Source organism: Nothoprocta perdicaria, unplaced genomic scaffold (assembly GCF_003342845.1).
Source record: "Nothoprocta perdicaria isolate Ctin4 unplaced genomic scaffold, notPer1 scaffold_20, whole genome shotgun sequence".
Taxonomy (NCBI): domain Eukaryota; kingdom Metazoa; phylum Chordata; class Aves; order Tinamiformes; family Tinamidae; genus Nothoprocta; species Nothoprocta perdicaria.
The window spans coordinates 6,565,028-6,590,918 of NW_020455205.1; the positions used below are offsets into that span (position 1 = coordinate 6,565,028).

General features: G+C 36.5%; 1 protein-coding gene and 1 long non-coding RNA gene across 3 annotated transcripts; both read left to right on the top strand.

Moving 5' to 3' along the window:
- The first annotated feature begins 4,820 nt into the window (after positions 1-4,820).
- On the top strand, positions 4,821-6,664 carry LOC112946209. The gene is made up of 4 exons (XR_003249184.1): positions 4,821-4,833; positions 5,360-5,398; positions 6,095-6,124; positions 6,501-6,664. It is a non-coding gene; the product is annotated as an uncharacterized LOC112946209 (long non-coding RNA).
- A 4,562-nt stretch (positions 6,665-11,226) lies between these two features.
- SLC35A3 (solute carrier family 35 member A3) lies at positions 11,227-24,030 on the top strand. 2 transcript variants are annotated; one of them, XM_026038003.1, is made up of 8 exons: positions 11,227-11,600; positions 15,719-15,923; positions 16,804-16,958; positions 17,053-17,175; positions 18,286-18,457; positions 19,331-19,449; positions 19,959-20,092; positions 22,404-24,030. In XM_026038003.1, exons 1-8 carry the CDS (start codon positions 11,565-11,567, stop codon positions 22,492-22,494), a joined length of 1,035 nt encoding a protein of 344 aa, XP_025893788.1. In that variant the 5' UTR covers positions 11,227-11,564; the 3' UTR covers positions 22,495-24,030. The 2 variants fall into 2 exon arrangements, with proteins under 2 accessions (XP_025893788.1, XP_025893787.1); XM_026038002.1 differs by lacking the exon at positions 11,227-11,600 and adding an exon at positions 14,134-14,203.
- Positions 24,031-25,891: the final 1,861 nt, after the last annotated feature.

Genomic DNA, 25,891 nt, shown 5'->3' on the forward strand with positions numbered 1-25,891 from the left:
GACTGCAAAAAGTAACATTTCTCTAATAGCTGTACCATGGCCTAAAGGTATAGGAGGTGAAGCAGTACAAAACAATAGTCAATACCTCTTTYGTATCATGGTACATACAGTTATGTCTTTGTTTTCCCCTTTGTACAGCTAAACCTGGGCCCATTTTTACTTCTGCTATTGTCACAGTCTCTTAACTCTTGACAGTAAGCTCTCCTCTTTGGTAGAGAACTAATTGATATCTCTCTTTCAGGGTCCATATTTCTCAGGTGGCACCCCTTACGGAGGACAAGTGAGAATTGTTTTTTCATTTATGTGGTTTACTTCTGTGGTTCACCTCTCTCCCTTTCCTATTTTATGCTAAATATGTAAATAGGGATAAAGTGGTTAYTTAAAGTCAGAATAGATGAATATAAGACTATTGTGTCAGAGCACAAGCAAAAGTAAAACATAYGCACCTGCTGTGAGCACTGAGACCAAAGCAACTGCATTCACAAGTATTCACACCTGCTTGAAGCTGTCTGTGATTTAAACTTTACTATTCTATATAAACTATAGCCACTTTAAAGGCCATTAGATTTTAAAATGCTGGCAAATGAAGCATTCACAGTCATGTGGCATTTAAATCCATGGAACCAAGAAAAGTGTGTTTTCCAGCAATTAAAATAAATGCTTTTTCATTTCTTAGGGTATAGCTTCTATGGGAAGCAACCAGTATAGTGGACAGGTAAAATCTTTCCCTTCATAGTATATGCAACTTTAGTACACAGTACTGTAAGCAAACTGACTCTTCTGTATTTTTTGAAAAGAATATTCTGTGAAAAAAGGGTTTAAAGCACAAGTGCATGAAAGTCTGTAAATATGCATCAGTGTGGTGTGTCAGATCATGCTATGTCAGTGCTACAGTGGCCTGTGGTGAAAATTCTTAAACTGGTCCTTGGTTCAAGAAGCACAATTTAGAGTTTATGTTAGAAGCAAGTTAAAATATCAAGGACACCATAGAAAAARGGAAAATATTACTCAGTAACACAGAAATAAATGGTTTTCAATTTTTTTATAGGGCTTTTCTTCAGGAGGCAGCCAATCTGGTGGACAGGTATGCTTTTCTTTTCCACAGCATTCAGTTGCTGCAAATCTCAGTCACTCACTRTTTACCTTGAGTATTTTTCCTTCACAAAAACTGTTCACAAACCTGTTGGCCACCTTTCAGCTAGTTACCTCAGAGTAGAAATCACCTAGTAGTCCTCCACTGGGAGTCATCTTTAGTGTTTTCCACAACATCTAGAAATTGTTGGAATGTTGCATGTAACCCAGGTGCTCTGGCTCCCTGAAAAAGCAAAAAGAAAAAAACAAATGTGTTATATAGTACTACTCAGAACTTTTTACATTATTTATGTGTGTAGTACTCTTATTATAAGTTGAAGTGAATAATTAGATTATATTTAAATGTTRGATCACTAATTACACACCTATCCTGGAAGGAGGATGAAGGGAAAACTATTCTCTAGATGAAATTTGAGTGTATTAGCAAGATTTTATGGTCTGTTTCCTTGCAACATCAGGGTTTGAGTTTGATTTGCTAATTCAAACATCTTTTCTAGTCATGCACTCTCTAGAAAATTAGTTTGGTTTTGTGTTATACAGGGTGGATGTCTCTGTCCTGGTGGAAGTCCAGTAAGTATTCATTGCCTACTGTTTATTTTTCAAAGTATGTGTAACTGGAAAATTATCAAGCAAGTACACTGCATTAATTCCTTCTGTGCAACTATATACATAATAAAAGTTGTTTCATATTGTACTGAAATGGGAAATTTTGAGCCTAATTTGCTTTTAAGAAGGGTTCAGTTAACTGTCGTCTCAGGATAGCCATAATTGCCTGGGTGACTTCTCTAAGATTATGCGATCAAGCAAAAAATGCATGCCATTAATATAGCACTGAGCATCATAGGTGCTGGAAACAACACATAAAGTATTAGCTAAGCTATCTTTCCAGTAGAAACKAAGTCCTTTAGTTGTTCAGTCTACCAAATATAAAAGTATATCAGTAATCAATGCAAATTGTCTAATCAGTGCAGTAAATTAAGACGTTCTCTTTATGTTTGTCCTCTACATATGTCTGAATTTTATAAAAAGTAGCTATTCCTATTTCTGTTTAATACAGGGCTCTTCTGGAGGAAGTAGCTACTATGGTGGTCAGGTGAGCAATATTTCTTCAACATTTCTCATTCAGACTCAGATTAGTTTCTCTGGGATGAACTTGGCTTGGYTGTCGTAACCACACAAAAACAATTAAATATTGAGTTTAGATGGTCACAATTATCTATATGGAGTGGTTTGTTTTTTAGTGAATCAGTCTCTTCACATTTCAGTCATCTTTTAATAAAAATACCTGTTGAAATCACTAGACACAAAGTCTAGTGAAATCACTAGACACAAGATTTTACTTTGTATTTTTGCAAATGCACTTAACTGAAATAAAATATAAGAAAAGTTTGCAGGATTCATCTTATTGCATAAACTACTGATGTGGTCTTCTAATAAGTAGCCATTTTCTTTTGCATTGCTAACTAAGAGTCCTCCTCTGAGAAAGTCTGACTGATTGTCATGAATGCTCTTCAGATTAGGTCCATTTTTTGGGTGCTAGTGATTTACAAAAGTTATAGTTTCACATTCTTTTTACAGGGTTCACCTTTTTCTGGAAGCAGTCAGTATGGTGGACAGGTAAGCAACACTTCATTTTTAAGCTCTTCTTCGTACATGCAATTTATTAAATGAAAAATAYGATGGAGTGAGTTTACTAACAATACGTTTTTTCAAAGAGTCATTTTAGTTCCAAACGGTCAGTATTTCTGTGTAACTGAAATGGAACAGCGTCAACAGATTTCATTTAAGGAAACTGCATAGATCACACTTTCAGTTGTTATACTTAAGTGCCTCAGCTCAAGTGATAATTTAATCAGCTATTTTTGTATTTCAGTTTCACATGATGTCAATATTAGTTCAAATCTTCTTTTCCGTGTAATTTTTCAATTAAAATTATTCCATAAATAGAAAGGCTTGTCTATGTCAGTTTAGATTATATTGTTGGAAGCTTGGTGTAAAAYAAATGGATATTATTTTGAAAGTAGGAATTTTGGTGTTTTACCCACAGTAATACTGCTTTTCTCATCTTCTGCTACAATAACAATCTTTTAATGTAATYACCTCCCTACGTACCCTTTCTAAGGACATCTTCTTTCGTATACTTAGTGGTTTGTAACTGATAGCAATACCTAACTAGCCCAGACAGCTAAAATACRTAGTTGATAGCTGTTCAATAAAGGAGAGCCAGGGGGGATTATCCTTTTCATTAGTATTATTCTTTTTAATGTTTCATTCTGCTGTACTGAAAAAAAAAAACTTTTTTTTTAATCATAGGCAAATATATGACCATTAAGCAGAGTATATCTTATGTCATGGAGAAAGGAAGGATCTAAATAATTCAGTTTTTATATGCTTCAAAACAAATAACATGCTTCCCAAAAGAATATATGGAATAATGAACAAAAAAATACACAAGTTACACTCAAAATGCMTGTTTCAGCTAGCAGAAAATAACAAATAAAATAGAGATTTTGTTTTTGTCTCCAATAGAGCCACAAGACTTAAAAAAGACATTTTATATGCATATATTTATGTGTGAAAATGAACTTASGTGCTTTGCATCTGTTGGCCAAACAAATATGTCTTACATGTCTTACGGTTAAGTAATAGGTGTTTGATTTTCTTCCTGCAGGGCTCATCTTACGGAGGCCGACCACATGGTAAACCAGTAAGTAAAAACTTTCCATACTGATCTTTTTTTTYYYYTTTTTTTCCTCTTGGAAACCTGAAGAAAAATCATATCCCATTAGTTATGGGCCGCATAGTTTCTATCAAGCATGTTACTTAGGATAAGTGTATAAAAGTATTAAATGATTTATTCATTGAGGATAATCTCAGCAAATGKGAACACGATATTTATTCTCACTCAGTAGCATAGTTTTGAGCCAGTATTTTACTTGGTAACTGTATTTCCCAACATTCTCTGATTAGTTCTAGTAATCATGGAAGAAAATATAGGATCTTTAATTTTCATAAGTGATTTTTGCTGAATAGTTACTTCTGTTTTAATCCATAGTAATCTCATACTTTGTATTCAGGTTTCACTTTCTAACTATTTTAAATGCATCTTATCYACCTGTTGATTAAGGAGCTAGTAAAAATTATTATATTGTCATATACTTGAATAGTAATAGTGAGACTGTTGGCATTTCTTAAACAGCCGTTGCTTGCAAAGATTTTCTATAGGCAATACTATTCAAATAGGAAGAGCATTTTTTTTAAAGATTCTTGTAGCATATTTGATTTTTCAGTATCCACTTTTATTTCTCAATAACTTTCTGTTAAAACTTTCTTCAAGTAAGACTGTATTGTAACACCTATTTTTTCAGAGCTAGCTGTAGACTGATTCCAAGCAAATTAATATTTAACTGGAGTTTGTTATGTTTTCCTTTCTATATCATAAAGATATTACTACAAAAGAGTTCTTTTTCTTGAGGACTTTTAATTAGATTCYCCTTGGCTAATACATATCATTCAAAAGAATATCTGTTAACCGAAATATGTTAAATATTCTTATCTCCAGATAAGTTTTTCCCCAGGATTTTGAAGTGACTAGACACAAAACAATGTTCCTTCTCTTGTGGTCCTTTATTTGAGGCAAGAAGAACATACTTAAGTACAAATAGGTTTAGAGTCAAAGAAGGATATTAATTTTTTTTTCAGGGTTCATCTTCCTCGGGAGGCAGAAATCAAGGAAAACCAGTAAGGGTATTCCTCAAAATATTTTCCTTTGAGTATTCCACAATCACACTGGAAACATGAATATTATTATTTCAAATAAGGAACAGTAACAAGGACAGGATTTTAAATTACAGGCCAATATATTGAAATGGAATATTGTCTTCAAGCCTTAACGTGAGGATGAGGCAGTGTTCATTACTCCTAATAACAAAGTTGTGAGATACTCCATTGCTTAGTCATTAATGTTCATTTTATTGAGGATGATGGGATAAGTGATCAGGAGCTGTTCCAGTTTCAAACTTTACAGTTCAGTTAGAAGGATATTTTGTCTTGAAAATTCTCAGACACTATTAATGGAGTAAAGAGAACACAGCTGAACTTATTTGAGACCATTCACTTAGATGGGGGGAAAAAAGAGCAAGAAGTTAAATGGAAAGTCGGTATGAGAACTATCAATATTCAGGGTGCATTCAAGAGTACTATGTTGTCATCAACTGTTATTCATTACTCCTACAAAAAAGAAAAATGGTTTTAAATTATTTTACAGGGTTCTTCTACTTCTGGACCCACGTATTCTGGTAAACAGGTAAGAAAACTTTCATCACTGTTTGTTATCTTTCTTAGCAAACAAGGAACTTGGATGGCCAGTAGAGCAATTTATGGGTGATTGTGTCTGAAGAGACCATTGTGTATTCATTCGTTTTGTATTGGAGCATATTTAAAGCAGCAGGTGTGGAAAATGTGGCCTCAGTCAGTCTGGAGAAAGTTTCAATATTTTCTCCTCCTACTATACAAAGAAAAGCCATAATTTTAAGCCTAAATCTCTTACAGGCCTTGCTACATTTTTCTCTCCTCTATTTTCAAATTCCTGTTTCCTGTGTAGATTTGCATAGGCTCTGTTTATTTAATCCTTCACCTCTTTGATAAGCTAGTTTCTTGTGTCTTTGGCTAGCAAGTGGTTTTATCCTCTTTTGCTTGTTTATTTTCAGTACTTCTCATTTTTTAATCTCATCTTCCAGCTATAGTTATGAAATATGATAATAGAATGAGAGGAAAATATAGACTTTTGCCCGTACACAAATTTTAGCTGATTTTTTCAGATGTAAGATGGAATAAACAATGTAGAACCACAACTTTGTACGTCATCTGTGCCAAAGTTGTTAAACACCCTAAAACCACTCTCTTGGTTAGGCTATTAACATTGTGCTGATTGTAGACAAAACTGTATGTTCAAAACCATGTGTGGGAGCACTTCTAGGCTTATTTTTTTCTTTATTTGCAGAATCCATCTTCCACGGGGGGCAGCCAAGTGGTAAGTACTTTTTCCTCATTGTTGTTTCTACTAGTTTCTTCCTAAGCAAAATATAGAAAACTCAAAGTACTAAGTAGGCAGTGAGATATCTGTCTAAATACATGTATCTGAATAAATATTTGAGAATACCTGTATAATATAATAAACAGGAATAGGTTGAGCCAAAAATGAGGAAAAGTAGGACCACATAAGTGTTTTATAGTATGGATCCTGCCTATGATTTGAACACYTGTTGGTTATGCATGCATACAGTGTGGAACATGGTCTTTTAATAAAATATCTACATAATAAAGCTAACAAGACTTCCCTGAAACTGTACATGCCTAATAATAGTAATGAATGGRATTATTTTGAATCAAAACTTGTTCTCTTATAGAGCTCTGCTGGCAAACCCTCCAGTCCTGGATTCCTGCTGCTATTGAGTGCTTTGAGTGCCTTTGCAGCCTCTGCTGCTGTATCAAAGTGGTCTGTATGAACTTCTGAAGATGTGTTTGGCATCCTAGACGTTGGTTTTACTCTATAATATTAGATTAATTACTTGATGTAAGAAAAGTCAAATTGGCATACATTATTTGGCTGTTAAGTTGTATGTCTTACTAATATGCCATTAGTTTACCTTTAGTTTTAGTAATTAATAAGTGTCATTAGTTTTATCAGTTTTAGATATCATTTAAAAAAAACATATTGTGCCCTATCGATATAATTTTGTTATTTTTTTAAAATTCTAACTAGAAATGTGATGCATACCTAACTGAAACTTGATTTGTTGCCTAGAAAATATTTCGTTATTAACAGAAAAGGGGCATGATGAGCGATCAAATTGCGTATATGCAAACTGAGCACTGACACTTGTCATCATCACATAAAATGAAGCTAATTGTAATTTATAGTAAGCAAGCCTGTGCAGAGCAGCACAGAAGGCAGTGTGGTCCAGATTAGACTGGTAGCCTATGAAGTGCTGGAAAACAACATTTCTAATGGGAATAAATGGAAATTTGATTAAGTTGATAAAACTGACAGAATCCTGGGATTGGGCTCCTTTTCCTCAAGTATTTTGTCTGCAAGTTTAATTTCAAGATGATGCTGAAATCATAGAATGGGGCACAGAAATTCACTGTCACTCTTTGGGTTCAAAACCAGTTCCCTGCTTTGCAGCAGATTCTTTTGGAGCTGGTGGAGTGATCTTCTCTTTGCCTGGTGACCTGCACACGGGCGGGTAGTTAATAGTGGTGCCTTCACTGTAGTCCTGATAATACCTTTTATCTACTATTACCCTTAGAACAGCACTGTAATGGTTTAACTGTGTGGTAGGCTAGTGTGTGATGTTAACAAAGTGCATTCTTCAAAAACATACTTGTAATTGATGTTTTACAGAACATGTACCTAGTATTAAAGTTACATTTGTTACTAATATGCTTATTATGTCTCATAATGTTTACAGTTATAATTAGTGGGATATACTTCCCATCAAATTACACTATAGTTTTCATTGGGGCCAGGATTTCCTCGGTTTGCTCTGTGCACCACAGGCCCCACCAGTATCAAAAATACTCTGTTGATCCACCCAAATGGCTGAAGCTGAATTCCAGACCTCAGGGCAGTCCTGCCCAAAGAAAATTTTTAAATCTTGGGGGACCGTTGGCTCCTTAGCGTACTAACTTACTTTGGGAGAGCTCTGTATCTTGCCTGGGCCTCACATTGCACTTCTTTAATAAAGGTATCGTGGATTTCATGCACAACGTTGATGTGTTTTCACTGTACAACTACTGCGTGTACAAAGATGAGGTTTAATGAATGATATGATTTTACTTCACAAGGGAGGGGAGCAGGTGGGGGGGAGGGGGCAGCTGGCGCGGCGGCGTGTGGCACGCGCCCTAACGGCTGTAACGGCCATAACGGTCTCTGGGGCGGGAGGTCGCCGCTGCCACAGGCCGGGCGAGGAGCGGTGCGAGGGGGRCAACCCTGCGCTTGGAAAAGGCGTTTGGATCCCCCTGCCGCTCCGGCTCCCGTGCCTGGACTGGCCCCACGGCCCCTTTCCCTACGCAGGGAGCCATCCCGCAGCTCCCTGCGCGTCCCCGCGCYCCAGGGCGCGGCCGCGGCCCCGCTGCTCCCGCGCGCCCGTCCCGCGCCCCGGGCGGCGGTTCGGGGCCCGCGGGCGGGCACGCTGCGCGCCGCGGCCCTGGGAACGGAGCGGGCGGGGCCACGGCTGCAGCCGGAGCTTTTGCGGGACGGCACCGCGGCAGCCGGAAACACCGGGCGGCTGAGGCGAGGCGGGCGAAGCGGCAGCGAGGGGCGAGCTGGGCCGYGGCCCGCGCCCTGCAGGTGGGAGACCCGCGCTGGGGCCGCCCGGGACGGGAAAGGCCCTGGGGCCGGTAGGGAGAGATGTCCGCCCAGGGCGAGGGGGCGGCGTGGGGGCTGCTGCCTGGTGTGGAGAAGGGATAAAGATCCGGTTAACGGCAGCGTCGCCGTTGCCAACAGCCGCGGCTCGCCCCCCAGGCGCCTCTGCGGGCTGATGCTAGCCCAGCCTTGCTGGGAAGGCTCTTGCTGCGCTTGCCACAGAACCCTGTGTGAAATTACCAGAAATTACCCCCAGAGGTGCCCCTGTGGCACCGTGGGTCTGTTCTTGGCTTTGCATGTTGAAAAAACACTAGTARTAGTGGTCAAAAGCTTGTGGGTTAGATCAGAACGCCAAAAAAGTGTAGAGGTAATGAGTAAAAGCATAAAATAATACCTACTATAGAATAATTAGGGAGGTAAAAGATAAATGGCACAAGATTCTTCAAAATTGTATCATGTTTTAGTAAATCCTGTAAACTATKTTGTGAATCAAAATGAAGAAGACTTGGAATCCAGAGAGAAGACTGAGGTTGTTTTCTGCAGTGACAGGGGTGTTTTATTTGAGACTTGGGCAGAACCTTTCCAAAGATGTACTGAGTGAGTGCAGGCTTATCTATCATGTCAGCCTCTATACAGGAGGGCTGGGATCTGAGAAAACTCCTGCTTTTCAAAGAACAAATCTGCAGGCAGGCAAAGCTGGGACTTAAATACTGATTTACATCTTGTAGACTTTTTCCCAAGCCTACAGAGCTGCCTCTGTCTATAAGCACTGCAGGTGACTGCTGTGAACATATGTGAACCCCATGAGCCTGACCTGTTCGGGCCTTCTCTACTGCATGGGACCTGTGCCACAAAAGCTGTGTCAGTACATACTCCAGCTCTGTGATAGAGGTCTGCCTTTATACAAAAATAAGAAACATCTTTTTCCTTTTTTTTTTTTTTTCAAGGCCATGGGGTGAGTTTGATGCAGATGGTAGCTGTGAAGAAACTAGTTTACCTTTTCCTTTGGAAAACTGTTGTTCGTGGTTATCTTGTATATTCTTAGACATGGTGAGAACCCACGATAAAAACTACAAATGTGACAGAGAAGGATCCATGGTTTAAGGAGATGGGATACTCTGGATGGTAGAGGTGCAATGTGTGCGAAGGTGTGGGCTTTGGAAAAGGTAGGGTGGTAGTGAGTAGGCAAACTTGCTTTATGAAGAGCAGCATATTGTTAAGACAGGTTCTGTATGCTTAACCATTAATCTCCCAGGGTGCCTTTGCAGCCTGCTTTGCTTAGGCTTCTGTTTGAAGTAGCTGGCACAAGGGTCTTAACCACGTAGCTATGGGAATCAAATCTCAGGTATCTACTTAAAAATAGTTCCAGATGCACATCCTTGATCTGTGGGACAGGCTTGCTAGATACAGTTATTCCTCTTTTAATGTTCTTGAGTTATTTGCAAGCTGGACTTATCATCTTATGTCAGCGGAGGGTATCTCTGAAGAGGATATCTCTGGGGAGGAGAGGGTATACCCTGGGGAGGGTATCTCTGAAGATCCAAAAGATCTCTATCTCCTAAGATCCAGATGAAAAATGAGTGTAAAATAGTTAGATTATTCCTCTTTGAAATTTGAATCTTTCTAGACTTAGACTCTGTCAGTAATTTAGATGTCTGCTTTTATTTGTAACTACTAGGTTTCTGCAGATAAATAAGTCTTCAGGCTTACTTATCTCCAATTATTTATCTCCACTGTGCTATCTAGTATGTGTGATTCTGCTTAAACTAGGTCACCATGATTGAGGATGGCTGCACTGCCTCTAGCATGCAGGCCTGATTAGTAATTCATAAATTCTGTTAGTGGGCACTGCAGCCGAACCACAGCTATATTTAATGCTCAGTCTTTCAGCACCAAGCTGCATCACTGGCTTGGTACATCTGCTGGAATTGCATTAGGGCAGTGCCTTGTTCTCTGCCCAGCCTGCTATTGTACTTGTGTATGCTTTYGGAGAGGTGGAAACTTGAACTGGAGCTGAGAACTGAATGACTTCTTGCTCCTRGACCCTTAACGTGGCTACTAGGATATTTCTGTGCTGTGTCTATACAATGAACACAGTGTATGTACTGTTTGAATAGAGAGAGGCAGTAAGGTAGGTTGTATCAAATTTCTGTGTTGGCGGGCGGAGTTTGGCTCAGTGACTGTTGTGTCAATATAAAACTATTGCACTACTGTGTGCATACAGGAAGTCTTCATCTGGTAAGAGGTACTGATGTGAGATTTAATTCAGTGTGAGCCCGAGTTGCCTAAACAYTGAGGTTTTATATTTGGTAGGTGACTCTTTAACACTCTTCAGACCAAACCAAATACTCATCAAAAAAATCCTATTTTGGGTTCTTACTTTATCCCTTATACCAAAATTAAAAAGAAAATAAATGGTCACAGGGAACTTTAAACATGTTTAAGATTCACAATTCCCAGCTTATCCTATGTATAGGTTAGAACCATCTTTGAAGAGACCACCTTTAAATACTGACATGAGTTAATACGCAGTTGGATTCCAGTTAGTAGACGTGGCAGTGTGTGAATTTCCTGATTGAATGGCACCATCAACATCAGCACCAGCAAATCAATGATAAAGCCACCACTGACCGTTTTGAAGTTGAGAAATCTTTGCTTGATCTTTGGTAGTTGCATGTAAATGTGTAACTGCTCTGTGTATAAATGCTAAAACATATCAGCATGATTTTGAAAAGGACTAGATAGGGTTGTGTTTAGGGCAGTAAAGAGCTGTGTTGAAACAAAGTTCATCCTTTTTTTTCTGCTTGGCTTGTTGGACTTGAAATCCTTGTTGTGGAAGTATTACTTCGTCTTTTGTAGTGATGCTCTTAGGCTTTCTCACCAGTTAGAAAAATTTTAAACTGGAAATTTTTGCCTTAACAAAACCTGCGCTTGAAAACAAAACTTTAATTGTTGAGCTTCTGCTAGAAGCAAAAGGAAGAACTTTGCTACAGGATTTACTTTTAATAACATTTCTCAAGAAGAACAGGAGCACTAAGAAAAAAACATAGCTATTTTTTACATACTCAGTACATTGTACGTTGGAAAGTATCCATTGAGGAAAATGAGTAACAGGCTGAAGAACAAAAGAAAGGGCAAGGTAAGTTTTAAAATGATAAAGTAACTTGCAGTGATTTAGGTGAAAATTAAATTGCTGTTTATTTGGGGAGGGAATTTTGACAATGATAGCCTGTGGGAAGGAATAGGGAAAAATCCTGTGTCAAATATAAGGCAAGCAAAACACATTAATAGAGACAGAGAAAAAGAAGAATTTTTGAGATTATTACAAATATTTGCAGCATTATTCCAGTTTATAAAGATTTTACATAGATATTAAAGAATATGTGTTTTAGTAGGAAGGAAGGATAAGGGAGATTCATTGCTCAGTGAGAGGCCCAAGTTCATCACTTAAAAGAATAGTATGTGTGTAAAATCTTGTTTGGAAACTAATTCAGCAGTAATTAACGAGATCCTGAAAGTTCTGTGCATTCTTATTAACCATCTGGGATAGTAATTCTCATACATAAACTATGTTATTGCATTAGATACTACTTTTAGGCATAAAGAAGACAATCCTGACTCCAGTAGTTTCTGAAAAGAAGATTCATGAGTTAGAACTTCTCTCTGAGAAATGTAGCTGTGTTGTGGTTGAAACACAAGTGGTATGATTTGTATGTACCCAGCATGGGGAAGAGCAGAGCCTTTGCCACGCTGCAGAAGGAGAAAGAGCTACACTGCTCTTTAAAATAAGCCCTCCAAGTTCAGTGAGCAAGCTCTTAGGGTACCTTTCTTGGCGAYTTTTCCTTGTTGCTGACCGCTTGAAGTATAACATCAGCAGTAGGCTCATACTTCTGTTGAGAAATATGAGAACATGATTCTGTTTCTTTAATCTGCAGTCTTGCTTTCAAGAATGCCCAGAATGTGTGTCTATACCTGTTCTACCGGAAGCAGACTTGATTTTTCACTTTTTTATTTTTCTTTGCATAAGGTGGACTCAATCAGTGTTTATTTTGTGGCATATCTCMAACATAGAACTTGATGTATTGGCACTTAGAACTTGATAAACTTTGTGGTTTTTTTTCCTCTTGTTTTTTAAGCACCTGATTGTCTAATTCTCTTCAGCTTTATATTTTAACTAATGTGCAAGTGCTTTTTGCTTGGTTAGGCATTTTATGCTCTTTAATAGTAAAATGAAATAGCAGTCAGCAGCAGCAACAAGACCTATAACTGAACATTTTGTTCTGAAGGACAAGCTCAAGTAATGACAGTGCTTTGAAGGTTAGTTTGCAGGCATAATAATAGGATTTTTTAAATTATTTGTTTAACTTTTTTTTTTGGGGGGGTAAGGAATAATTGAATAGTTGTCAGTAGAAGTTATTTTCATATTATTTTGTATTGCTTCCTTTATATGTCTATCCTGTGTCCTTATGCCATAAAACCTTTACCAAATTCCTTCCTTGTATACTTTTAAGGAGAACAATACTTTATGATAGTATCTGTGTTTTATCCACTGGTTACATGTAGTGTAAATACCATCTCTGCATGAAGCCAGATATTGACTTTCCATATAGGCCTGCCCTTAACCTCTTTCTCTGCCTCCCGTATTGCTGGTGCTTGCTGTTACTTCAGGGTGTGTCTGTGTGGTGTATGGGTAAATAGGCAGAAGCAGGGGATTCGAGTTTTGATTTTTCCCTTTAATTTGGGATAATAAGATGAGAGGGTAACAAATCTAGTAAAGTCACTGTATTATTGTGAACTCAGTTTTGAGTTTTTGAAATCACAAATACGGATGTGGACTTAGCACTGCATTAGTGGCAGAGATATATCCTGTGGAGAACTGAGTAGTCAGTCCAAAGGCCAGTGAGGAAATCTTAAGCCTGGGTGTTATCTTGTGTTACAAGAACTGTGACAGGAACATTCGTTTTCAGTGTTGATTTAAGACGATCAAAGTGTGGCTGTTCCTGAAGGTTACTTTGGTTAGCGAATGGCTGCACAGCCTTCTGCAAGGAACCTGCAGGAACTTGTCTTGAGAAGAACGATTACACCTCTGCAGGCTGTAATCTGTAAATCTAACCCTGCTGTGAAACAGCAGCTGATCACAGCTCAGCTACTGCAAGTTCTCCCCTTGGCTGGTTGGCTGGGTCCAGCTTGCTCCAGTCTGCACGGAGTTTTAAGAAGTGCTCTGCAGGCCTTTGGCAGGAAGGGGGGAGAGAAGGAAAGTTGCAGAGGTATTGTGTGTGTTTAGCAGAGGGTGGGTGTTTGCCTGAGATTTCCGGTCTGTGTAGTTCCTTCTTGATGAAGCAGCTAGTTCAAAATACTGCATGAAACGTGAGACACCTTTTCTCTACAAGCCTGTCTTGCTAGCCTCTGATAAGATAGCTTTTAATGAATGTCCTTATTTCAGCTATTAAACTTGACATTTGCAGTCTATTTAGTATGAATTTTGGAGTCGCTGAGTTTTCTTTAATGGATTCTGGTAAAGAAATGCAACACTCTTGAAGAAGTGCAGCATTCTGCTAGTGGCAGCTTTTTGAATCACATTGTGTGACCTATCACTTGATGAATAGGAGAAGATGGATTTGTTATTAATCAGGAAAAGCAAGATTAAATTGGTAGTGTTTCTGTGAAAAGGTGCCCTTTATTTTTTGAATCATGATTAGGATTGCTAATGAAGACACGACTGCCGTTCAAGATGGTGCTCTGGTATGTGTTCTTATAATTTTACTGTTTTTCTTTGTTTGTTTAAAGTGTTGTCTGTTGGTATTGATATTTGCTCATCCTAAGTAAGCTGCTTGTGATAAGTGGTTAAAATTCACTTTTAGCTGCTTAGGAAATAGATGCTTGTATTATATGAAAGTGATTTTCTGATATTGTGACTTATTTTGAAGGTTAAGGAATGATTCTCGTAAGAATTATGAAGATTTGTAAAAATTCTTGGTCACCATACAGGTTTACTGAATACAGAGATGTCAGAGCTCAGCAGAGATGTGCTGAATGCAGTATATTCAGAAACATTTTGAAAATTGAAAAAATCAGTTTTAAAATTGTGTTATTTGTGTGTCTTTATGAGATTCAGAATTGTAATTTGTGTAGCCATAGGATTTTTTCTTGATACCTTTAAAAAAAAAAAAAAGGTAAATGGGAAAGGTGAAAGGAATTGTTTGCGCAAGTTGGCTCTTACATTTGCAGTATTGTTCTTCTCCAGGAGCAGAAGCATGCTTTTTTTGATGTTCACTCCTGTCTTTTCTTTCTGGAGATTTTTTGCTCCCTTTTTCTCCCTGTCTTGTGTGTGTTGTTGGTGTTCCTCCGGGGGTATGATCTCTGACTTTGTCATCATCTGACTGTCCGTATCCTAAGGAAAGCCATTCTTTTCTTCTGTTTCTCCTCCTAGTTCTAAGTTATAGCAAATTAACCTTCAAAAACATTGCTGTTTCACAAACTGATCCTCTTCTCCATTTTGTTCTTGGGGATACACGATTCCCCAATTATCATCTCCATGCCATGAGTTATTCCACAAGACACTGTTCTTTGAGAAATGTTAGCCTTTTTTTTTTTTTTTTTGCATTCATATCTTTAAATTTCTGATTTATACCATCCTGTGCAATTCATTTGCTCCATGAATTGAATTATATTATTTCATACAAGAATGTTTTCTAAGGTTCTTTCAAAGAACCTTTGTGTGTTTCTGCATCCAGGCGTTTTTTTCTTATTTATCAATAGATTTTTTAAAAAGTTTTTGCAGCCTTAGAATTCTTGCTGTAAAAAAAATTATAGGATAGGACACAAATATATAGTTTATGTTTTTCTTTATATCTGTGATTCAAAGTCAGTTGCAGATTACCGCCACATCTCTTAAGTGTATGTATCATATAGGGATTCAGCTGTCTTCATCCACTTGACTGGAGAAAATCTATAAAAACTTAGAAATAATCTTTAAAATATGTATGTCGGTGCACTTTGTGAATATATAGTCCATTGACACATTCTCTGTCACATTCTTTTGAAGAACTTTTGCTATTTGTGAATTGTCATGTTATATATAACCATACTAATTTCATTTGTTAGTAACTTGTTTTGAAATAATAAATATTCACTGCTTTGTTATTTGTTTTGCTTTGTTGCCTGAGTTCCCTTTATAGCTTTTTTAATATGCTTATTCATAATGGAAATGTCTGTCTCACTTTTAAGTGTGTCTTTGGGTTTTTTGTTTTGTTTCAGGAAAGCCAAAGTCAAGAAATGTCTACCAATTTAAAATACCTTTCCTTGGGCATCCTGGTTTTTCAGACCACAAGTTTAGTCTTGACCATGCGTTACTCTCGGACGCTGAAAGAAGAAGGACCACGTTACTTATCATCCACCGCAGTAGTTATTGCTGAACTTCTGAAGATTTTGACCTGTATTTTATTGGTCTACAAAGACAGTAGTATGTGTCAAATTTTTCACCAAGTCATTTTCCTTTTTGATATTCTGTATCGTAGTGGCAACTACAAAACATACATTTGAGTACAGGAATCTCACAAAGTGTTTCCTTTTTGATTTAGGAAATAGTCTTGAGAAGACTAATCATGCTTCAGTTTTCAACACTTTATATAACATGTATAATTACTGACTTTTTAAGTGGATGTGGGTCCTCAGAAAGAATAAATTTAACAGCCTTGAAGCTGTTTGTTCAGGTATTTTATAAAACTCCTGAGTAGCAGTAGGAAAAGATGCACAGCGTTAGTGAGTCCAAAGCAAGAATGACAATATGAAAGCCTGCAATGAGCCAAGTCATGTGGATGTGCAAGGGAACAGCAATTTCATTAATAGTTTTGACTTCAGGAGAAGTTATTTTCTACTATATTTCTTATTTCTTACATTGTGCTGAATTTTCCAGTTTTGACATATATATCTAGTGTTCAGTGATTTAAAAATATAATTGTATATACTTAATTGTTGGTAATTCCATACATAATTAAATATGCATATTCAAATGAGACTGCAGATAATCTAAGTGGTTAAGTGTAAGAAAATCTGAAGTGAAGCAAAACTTCTGATCTTTGATGTATCTTCTCCAAATATAGGATGGTCATTAGTATGTTTTACTTGAGGTATTGTGAGTGATCATAGTTTTGGTATTCTAGGCTAGATTTTTTTTTTTTTTAATAGCCTTATGAAAGCAAAAGATAGTTTGGTGTTTTGATATTGCTGTGATGGCTGCAAAAAGTAGTCAACAATTTTAAAGAACAGAATACAGCTGTCTCTTTTTGGTAGGGAGGCAGGGAAGGGTTTTCATTCAGTGATTTTTCTGTTTCTTTTGGTAGAGTGCAATTTACGGACTCTAAACAGAGTGCTGCATGATGAAATTCTTAACAAGCCCATGGAAACTCTCAAACTTGCTATTCCATCAGGAATTTACACTCTTCAGAATAACTTGCTGTATATAGCATTGTCAAACCTAGATGCAGCCACATACCAGGTATTGTATATTTTGTTTTCTCTGCAGGTTTCAGACAAAAACATGAATTTTGTGATAATAACTGTTTTAAGGTTTTTGTTTTTTGTTTTTTAAGGTTACGTATCAACTGAAAATTCTTACCACAGCATTGTTTTCTGTGTTCATGTTAAGCAAGAAACTGGGTGTATACCAATGGCTTTCGTTAGTCATCTTGATGACAGGAGTGGCATTTGTGCAGGTAAATATTAACAGGTGTCTTGTATTTATTTAATATGTTTATTCAAGGAATGTGGATTTCTGTAATGATTATACAGCTTCCTGATCTGCCAGCTGCACACGAAAACCAGTATATGGCTGAATTACAAATCACACCTGGCCAGGGCTGTGGAATGGCAGATAGTGCTCACAGGCAACACCTCTTTGTGGTCCCAGTACTCTACTGGGAATGAGATGGCATCCAGAGCAACCTGACAATCACTGAGATAACACCATTTGCTAGCACACTACTGACGTCAGAGGTTTGGGTTTCCAGACCTTCTGTGCCAGCTCAGGACTGCTGATCATCTTGTGATGTATTTCAGCATGGCAAATTCATCTGAACCCGTTCAGGAGGTGAATTTGGCCTCTAAGGTACAGCAGCTTGTACATTGTGGAGGGCAGGATCATGAGAACAGAGAGTGTTCTAAGAATTTTTAAAGAAAAGTTTCTAGGATATGCTAAAAGTTAAATATTCTTCAGTTTGTAATTATTAAATTTAAAAAATGAAGTTTTAGGTACTGTCAGAAGTTTTAGTTCTGAACTTATCAGGCTTTTTGTGTGCATTTTTGGCCACAGCATTGCATTTTCCTCTGCAAGCTTTAGGTGTGTGGTGAGATTTTTGCTTCACAAAATTCACCTTGTTTTAGTTTTCTGTGTAATCACTGAAGAATTCAAATGACAGTTCATCCTGTCTTAATGAGCGTTTTTCTGAGTGTCTCTATTTCTGTAGAGAACATATAAGTCACTTTTAGATGGCAAAGGTTGATGCCTGTGTATCACTAGGCTAAAATTCATCCTGGAGGTGAAATACAGTGCCAGCTTATAAAATATGTTGAGTAAATTCCTGGGCTGTGTAAGTAAATGGGAATCCTCTCAGTTATAGCCCAATTTCACTCCCTACTAAAATACAGACAGAAAAATTGTGGCTTTGCATTTCTTTAAAAATATATATGATGCAAAATATAAAACTCTTACTAGCATATGTCTGTCTCCATTAATTGTTACTATTGCTAGAAAATAAACTTGCACTTAATAAATGCTCATGACTTAATCCTGTGAGTGAAGTTTATTTAACTGTTTTTGCATCTAGTGGCCTTCGGACTCTCAAGCAACAGCTGCTAAGGAACATTCAGCGGGATCTCAGTTTGTAGGCCTGATGGCAGTTCTTATAGCATGCTTTTCCAGTGGATTTGCTGGGGTTTATTTTGAGAAAATTTTAAAGGAAACTAAACAGTCAGTGTGGATCAGAAACATTCAGCTTGGTAAGTCTGAATTTAGTTATCTCTTAGAGCAATATTACATTTAGAAGAATAAAGATAAATGTGCAGAAAATATCATAAAAATGTCAAAGATCAGTGTTATTCGTAAATGAACTCTTAAAGCTTAGAGTAAGGATATTGTAAACTCTGCTAGCTGGAATTGTGAGAACTGCTTTTTGATCTCATCCTAGTTCTTGATTTAACTTGAACTTATTTATCTGACAATATTTTGGAAAATGCAGGAGCATTAAAATATGTTTCTAAATCAATACTTTGAGACATTTTAATATTTTTTTCCTCCCATAGACAGCTTTTATACACAGGCACTTTAATTAAAAACTAGGAAAATAAAGCTTTGCTTCATGTGCAAACAAAACTGAGAGAAAAATGTGTGATTATTTCAGTACAAAGGTGAGTGCTGTATTACTAGCCTTATCTACTGTGCACTTACTGATAAAGAAATATCCTCTACTTGTAGTTCTAGGTAATCATGGTGGCAGAACTGCTTCCTTTTATTGAATGGGCTTTTCCTCAGCTCAGACCAATTTGCCCAACGTCTGATGTTAGAAATTCGGTGAAAGTAGTATCTTTTGTGCTTCTTTCGCAAAAGAGATTGTTGGAGTGGATTCACTTGAGTGGATTCCCCTTAGTTTCCCCTGCATGCAAAAAATTACATATAAGATACATTTTTATAGTTAAATAAATGTTTTGGCAGAGTTTGATCCTTCTAACACCTTGATAGAGCCTCTTGATCAAACCCACAGAGCTGTGGAATTAAATCATGAAGATATTTTATTGGATCAGGGCTGAGTAATGAATGTAAGGAAGTACCTTAAAGCTTTGAAGCTTTTGAATCAATCAATCTGTCACTTTCAGGATTTTTTGGTGGCATATTTGGATTCATGGGTGTATATATTTATGATGGAGAACAACTATCAAAGCATGGATTTTTTCAAGGATATAATAAACTCACTTGGATAGTTGTTGTTCTACAGGTAAGATACCTAAAATCACACTTTTCTGTAAAGGCACGTGGAATTTATTCTTCAGTAAATGATGGAGAGTTAATGTTTGCCCATAAAACTACTAAAAATTCTATAGTCAAGTCTGGTCCATCCATACTAGCATAAGCCTCAAAATAAATAAAAATCTGGAAATCTGTCAACAAATATTATGATTAAGAGTTGTGTAAGATAAAAAGTGCACAATATTACCTCTTTTGAAATATTAGAAAAAAAAAAAGAAGAAAATATGCGTTTTTTCCTTCTGTGGCTAAAAATGCATACAAGTATTTTCCACTAATTTAATGTTGGAAATATAATCAGTATTTTATTTGTTGGCAAATGAAGAACTTTATTGCAAAAGTTACCTTCAAAGGTAACGCATGAAATAAATGTAATACTTCTAGATATGGACAAGAAAGCCTTCTCTAAGTGCATGTTGTTAAAATAGATATTCCTACTGAAATCATTGGGCTACAAATCTGAATCTCTGTCTTTTTCAGGCACTTGGAGGCCTTGTGATTGCTGCGGTTATAAAATATGCAGACAACATTTTAAAGGGGTTTGCAACATCCCTCTCTATTATACTGTCAACACTGATTTCATATTTTTGGCTGCAAGATTTTGTCCCTACAAGGTAACTGTTATTTTCCACGTGTATTAGGGGGAGCAGGAGAGAAATACCCCGATAATTACCATACATGAGCAATAATAAAGCACAAGAGCAAAACCAAGGCACACTTCATAAAAGGCTTAGATCAAGCCTTCTCATAAAAGTCTAGTTTTATAATATGCCAAGTTCATGTTTAATTTTGCCATAGAGAAGGCAATGTTTAGTTTTCTCTCACATCCAGGTCCCCATAGGTCAAGAATAATCGAGCCTTTCTGCTCAGGTTTTATTGAACCAGTCTCTTACTAACTCTGTTTTAGATCACCTTTCCTTCTCTTCTGTTATTTTCTAACCATTTGTTCTTTAATGTACCCAAATATCTTTTCCACCATGCCCACTCTCCAGAGTTCAACATGTATTTTTCTCTGTTTTAATTGGTCTTGTTCTAACCTTATTTTCATGCCTTCTCCCATTTTTTTTGTTCTCTGGTCTTTCATATTATGAGGTCACTTCTTTCTGGGTCAGATACCTGGCTGTGATGAGCATGGCTCTACTCTTGAACTCGGCTCCCCCCTGCTGGCCCTTCTGGATAGGTCTGTGGAAAAGAGATTGCCCACATCTAATTTCTTCTTTATCCTCTAAATATTCATGTCTTCCGCAACTCATCATAAAATGCCTTACAGCTGAACAGTGATAGGGATGATAATCCTGCTGTATGGTTTTCCATCCAATCTCAAAGCAGTTTCTGAAAGAGGTGATTGCAGTCAGACAAATAACACAGTTTGGTTGCCCAAGGATGGCCAGTAGTTCAAAGACTTTATTTTTTTCTAAAGCCAATACCATATTTATTAATTAAAAGATTTAACCAAGAAAGACAGCAAATAGTGTATGGGGCCTGGAAACGTATCCTATAATTCGACAGTTTGTGGATCTGGTTTTAGCAGCTCTGTGCTCTACTGTTTTATACACTGAAAGATTCTGAAATGATGACTTTTATGATGGCAGTGCATGCAAGAGTATAAAAATAATGTCCACCTTCCTATATACTAACAGGATCTGCTGTTGCTTATAATGGATCTACATACACTCCGCATACTTAAAAATATAAAAAAGATTTTGAGTAACAGTTTTTTTTCTGATATGGAGAAACAATCCTGTCTAAAAATAGTGTTTCCAAAGTTTATACGAGTTTATTTTAACATACAAAAAGGGCATTAGAACAACAGAGGCTGAAAAAAGAAACGCTTTGGATTTAAGACTTTAAATCATAACTAACCTGCATTTATCCTGTTAAACAAAAACAAATATGGAATGTGATAAGATTTTTTAACTATAAATTAATATATTTATTCAACTGTAAATTAATAAGTAACCTGTTAGCCCCTGCAAGCAAGCATGGTCAAAATGAAAACATGGGTAAATAATTGAATGAGATAAAGCCAACTAGCAGCATGCAAAATTTGACTCTGTTTCATTTAACAAACTTGAGATGTCTCATGTAACAAACTGAGTAACAACGTGAGTTGTTTAATAAGAATTAATCTTATTATGTTTCTTATACACTTTGAGTTTATCTATTTCATTTCAACAAATATTTCTGATTGTGATAATATGTGTAAATATCTAGCTGTTCAATATGAAATGAAATATGTGAATATGTGGCAGAGAAATATGAAATAGGTTATCTGTGTTCTCTGAAGACTTAGCGAGTAATGCTCTCTGTTCTTTAGTGTTTGGTTCAGAAAATTAAATTGTTAACATTAAGAATGTCTTTTCAACAGGTTTCTTTTTGTAAAATATAATTTATTGTCTAATGGCCTTGATATTTTATTTCAGACCTGCAGTTACCTAAATACTGTCAAAAGCCCTTATGTTTCAGTACAGAAGATCCCTTTATTATCTTCTTGTTGTATAAAACCTTAATTATCTGCCAAAATATAAGATTTAGTGATTTGTGGGCTGGTTCTTGAGAAGCAGTGGTTTGTTTTAAGACAAACTTCAGACTTCTTTGGCTTGCATTTTGCATAGTGCTTTGGTCAAAAGAAAGAAATACAAGATTACTTTGATTATCCCTTTGGTATTGCTTCATGAAACTGTATTTGTGTTTGATTTTTTTTCATAACATGTCACAATTTTGCATGTTTTTCCCATATCATTCTCCAGAAAAAATAAGGCAAATTACTTAATTCATTTTAAGTTAGACAGATGCTAGTTCTCCTGATTATATTCTCATGCAGTACTGAGAAAGGAAAAAATGCCATTTCTTTTGAACTGTATTACATAACAGCACTTCATCAACTGAAAACAGATAACTGATTTTTCTTCCTATTTTATCCAGCGTCTTTTTCTTCGGAGCCATTCTTGTAATAGCAGCTACTTTCCTGTATGGTTATGATCCAAAGCCTGCAGGAAATCCCATTAAGGCATAGCAGACTTCCTTAACAAGAAGATCATATRTTGGGTGCCTCGCTGACAACGGCGTGAGAGATGGCTTTGTGCACTGGAGGGAGAGGATTGCTGCCCTGAATCTAATGAAGAAGTTATCAGTAGTTCTGAACAACCAGAGGAGTTAAGATGGATGATGATACTGTATGTAACTGATGAAAAAAATGGCAGGGGAAAGCCCAGTGCAAGTCACTAATAAAAACTTGAAGGGAACAAAAAGTTCCAAGAAACTGCAATTCGGAATGTTTACAGCTTTGACTGGAGTTGCATCAAAAGAATTTACTGTTTTGACTGCTGCAGAAATGTTCTATGCACTCTTTGAAAGAGCACATGACAACATTGTCAGATTGTATGTTTTTGCAATTTGACTATATTTAATCGTAGTCAATATGTTTTTAATTGTCCATTTACATGAAATCAATTGAATACACATCAGTTCTAAAGTGATCGTTCTAATTAGATATTCCTTATTAAAACTGAAAATTGAAGTATGATTGAAAGACCTTTTCACAATATCAAATATCAAATATTTTTATATTTTTAGAAGACTGATTGACAACAGATACCTGTTCTCTTGCATATATAAAGCTATTATGAGAATGGTAACATTCTCAGCCAAGTACACAGGGGAAGGAATTCAGAGTAAAAGCTAGAAGTCTGTGATAAAACTCCAGCTGTCCTCCGAATGGCTATTAGAATTCCCAAGGAGCCAGGACCCTGTGAACACAGGCCAAAGGTTCCTGCAGTAGCCACACACTGTGGTTAGGATTGGGATGGAGTGCTTGCCCAGATGCTGTGTGTGTTTTTTTTGTTTTGTTTTGTTTTTGTTTTTCCCCCACCCCCCCAATTGATTATAAATCAACTTGTTGCTAGAACCTTTAAGGTAGGTGTTGTGTTTTAAATATTCTCAAGAATTAACATAATAAATATTTTAAATGCATTACTGTTGCCTGTAATGGCTCCATATGGAGTCGTTACATATATCATCTGTATCCTGTACTGTACTTTATTACAGAGGGAGGTTGTTTTGGGGTTTTTTTGGCCTGTCTTTAGTGTGTTGTTTACTCATGAACTCTCCAAGGCTGTTTCAGTGCACTTGTATGTAATGGCTTAATTAGAGTCCTTGAGCCTACAGACCAAATGGTTTCTCTAGAGCTATTCAGTCTAGTGGTGGAATTACTTTAATGGAAAGGTAATTTATTGTGCAATAGGTAAATATAAAAGCATACTGTCCTTTTGTTTTGAACCAACCAACCAAAAACAACAACAAAAAAAATCCAGAATGAGTCAGGCTGTTAGGAACATGTTGCTTGTTTAAATATTTATATATAGCTGGTTTAGCCAGAAGCACACACAAAAACTGGCAGAATTAATGAACACAAAAAGCTGTCTTAATCATTTGTTTCCAGGAGGCCTTCTCACAACAGGTATTAAAGTGACTGCTCATCCATGTGTTACCCTTGTGAAGGTATGATTTTTTTATAAAAAGATATCAGCAATGACAGGTGTAGAACGACAGGTGACAAAAATGTTTAGTTCCTTTTTATTCTATTCATGCTTTCTCACTTTTTTTTTTATATGCTATTGAAAACATTGTGATGAGAGGTGTTTTTATTGAATTATAACAGTCAGCTTTCCACAGTTGACTAGAAGTTTTCCAGAGCATCTCAGTTATGGTTTGACAAGAGAAAGGATTTCATAAAAGTGCTGTGAGGTGTTTTTTTTTTTTTTTTTTTAATGAAGTATTGTAAGTGCAAAAGGTCTTACATCAGCCAGGTAAGAACACTTTCTTCTGCTGGTGCTAGCAAGATTGTGAGATCTGTGCTAAGGGTTTCTTAAGCTTCCTGAATTGTAGATCTGCCCTGGCATGCCATAGCTGCAGGAGCAGTACTAATAGGTGGTCAAATTTCTTCCAAATTACATTAGCCATTTACTTTAGTACTAAAGCTTCCACCTGTAACATTCAATGTAGCAAAATCTATCACAAATTAAATGTAGTCACTTTATTGAAATACAATGTGTGCTAAAATGTATGCATACAACAATAGCTTACAGTGCTACTACACAAAAAGCTCACTGTAGGAAGGGAAGAATGTATAAATCTCTGAAATAATTTGGGAAATGGTTGGTAGTGATTATTATTTGAGTTGGGATGAACAGTAATACTTATTCCGTGAGTCACCGTTGTAGAAATATTCAGATGATATTAATTGGTAACTTATATAAGAAATTATTTTTTAAAGGAGAGAGAAAGGAGAGGCAGGCACTTTAAAAGCAGTTGCAGAGTAAGGAGGCAAATAGGCTAAAATTCATCACACTGCTGGGTACTGTTAGATAAAAATTGAGTTATATATACACTAGTGTACTTAAGCATCAATTTAAAGGAAAAAGATATATTTGTCTTTGAACAACGTAAGTCATCTTTGGAAAATGACAGTATACTTCCTTCATTAAGGAACAGTAAATCCTGTCCTTAGAGCAGTGACTCCTCTCCTTTTTCAATGTACAATTTCCTTAAATTTTCTGGTAGAGGTGCAGATGCCATTAAACACTTTGTATATGTTGGTACCATGAAGGATGTATGAATCTGCATTATTTTAGCTGCATCTCCTTTGCCCTTTGCAAATACACTTAGGCCCTTCACGTTAAAAGCAATGCACTAGAAAGAGGGAAGCCCATATGTGTTTTCTGGGAAGAGAAAGCATTTGAGGAGAATTTTCCAATCTCTTAAACCTCAGGCCTTGGGAATCTGAAAGGCTGCATACGTGGTTTTGGGTTTTTTCTTTTTTTTCTTTTTCTTTTTTTTTTTTTTAAGATGCCTTCAGATCTGGGATAGGGAGGCAGTATTAATTCTACTACTCATTAACTAACCAAAGATGTATAGCTAGTACAAAACACTTGGAGACAGACAAAAGTACAAGTCATAACTTTCAAGAACAAACCTGACTCTCTGAACTACTTTTCTCAAAGAAAAAAAGAGATAATGGATTTGTTAGTTTAGTTGTATATTTAGGAGGCTAACCTATGCTTATCATAACTTTATTTAAATATTTATAAAGTTATAGCAAGGTATTTATTTGCAATAACTTGATTTGTTTTTAAGACTAGCATAATGGGAGTACTGATATTTATTGAATACTTGTGTATTTGGTAGTTTTACCTAAGAATATCTGGGATACATGGTAAATGTTCAAATAACAGTAAGCTGTTAGACCTATGTTGAAAGCAAAATAAATCAATTTGGTGATGAAAAAATCTTGAGGGTAATAAAGTAAGGCAAATTCTTCCTTAAAAACTGTATTTTTGTGTTATCCACAAGTACCCATTAATTTTTTTTCCCCCTCAAGAATTTGCATTGATAGTACTGTTAATTTAACTTAA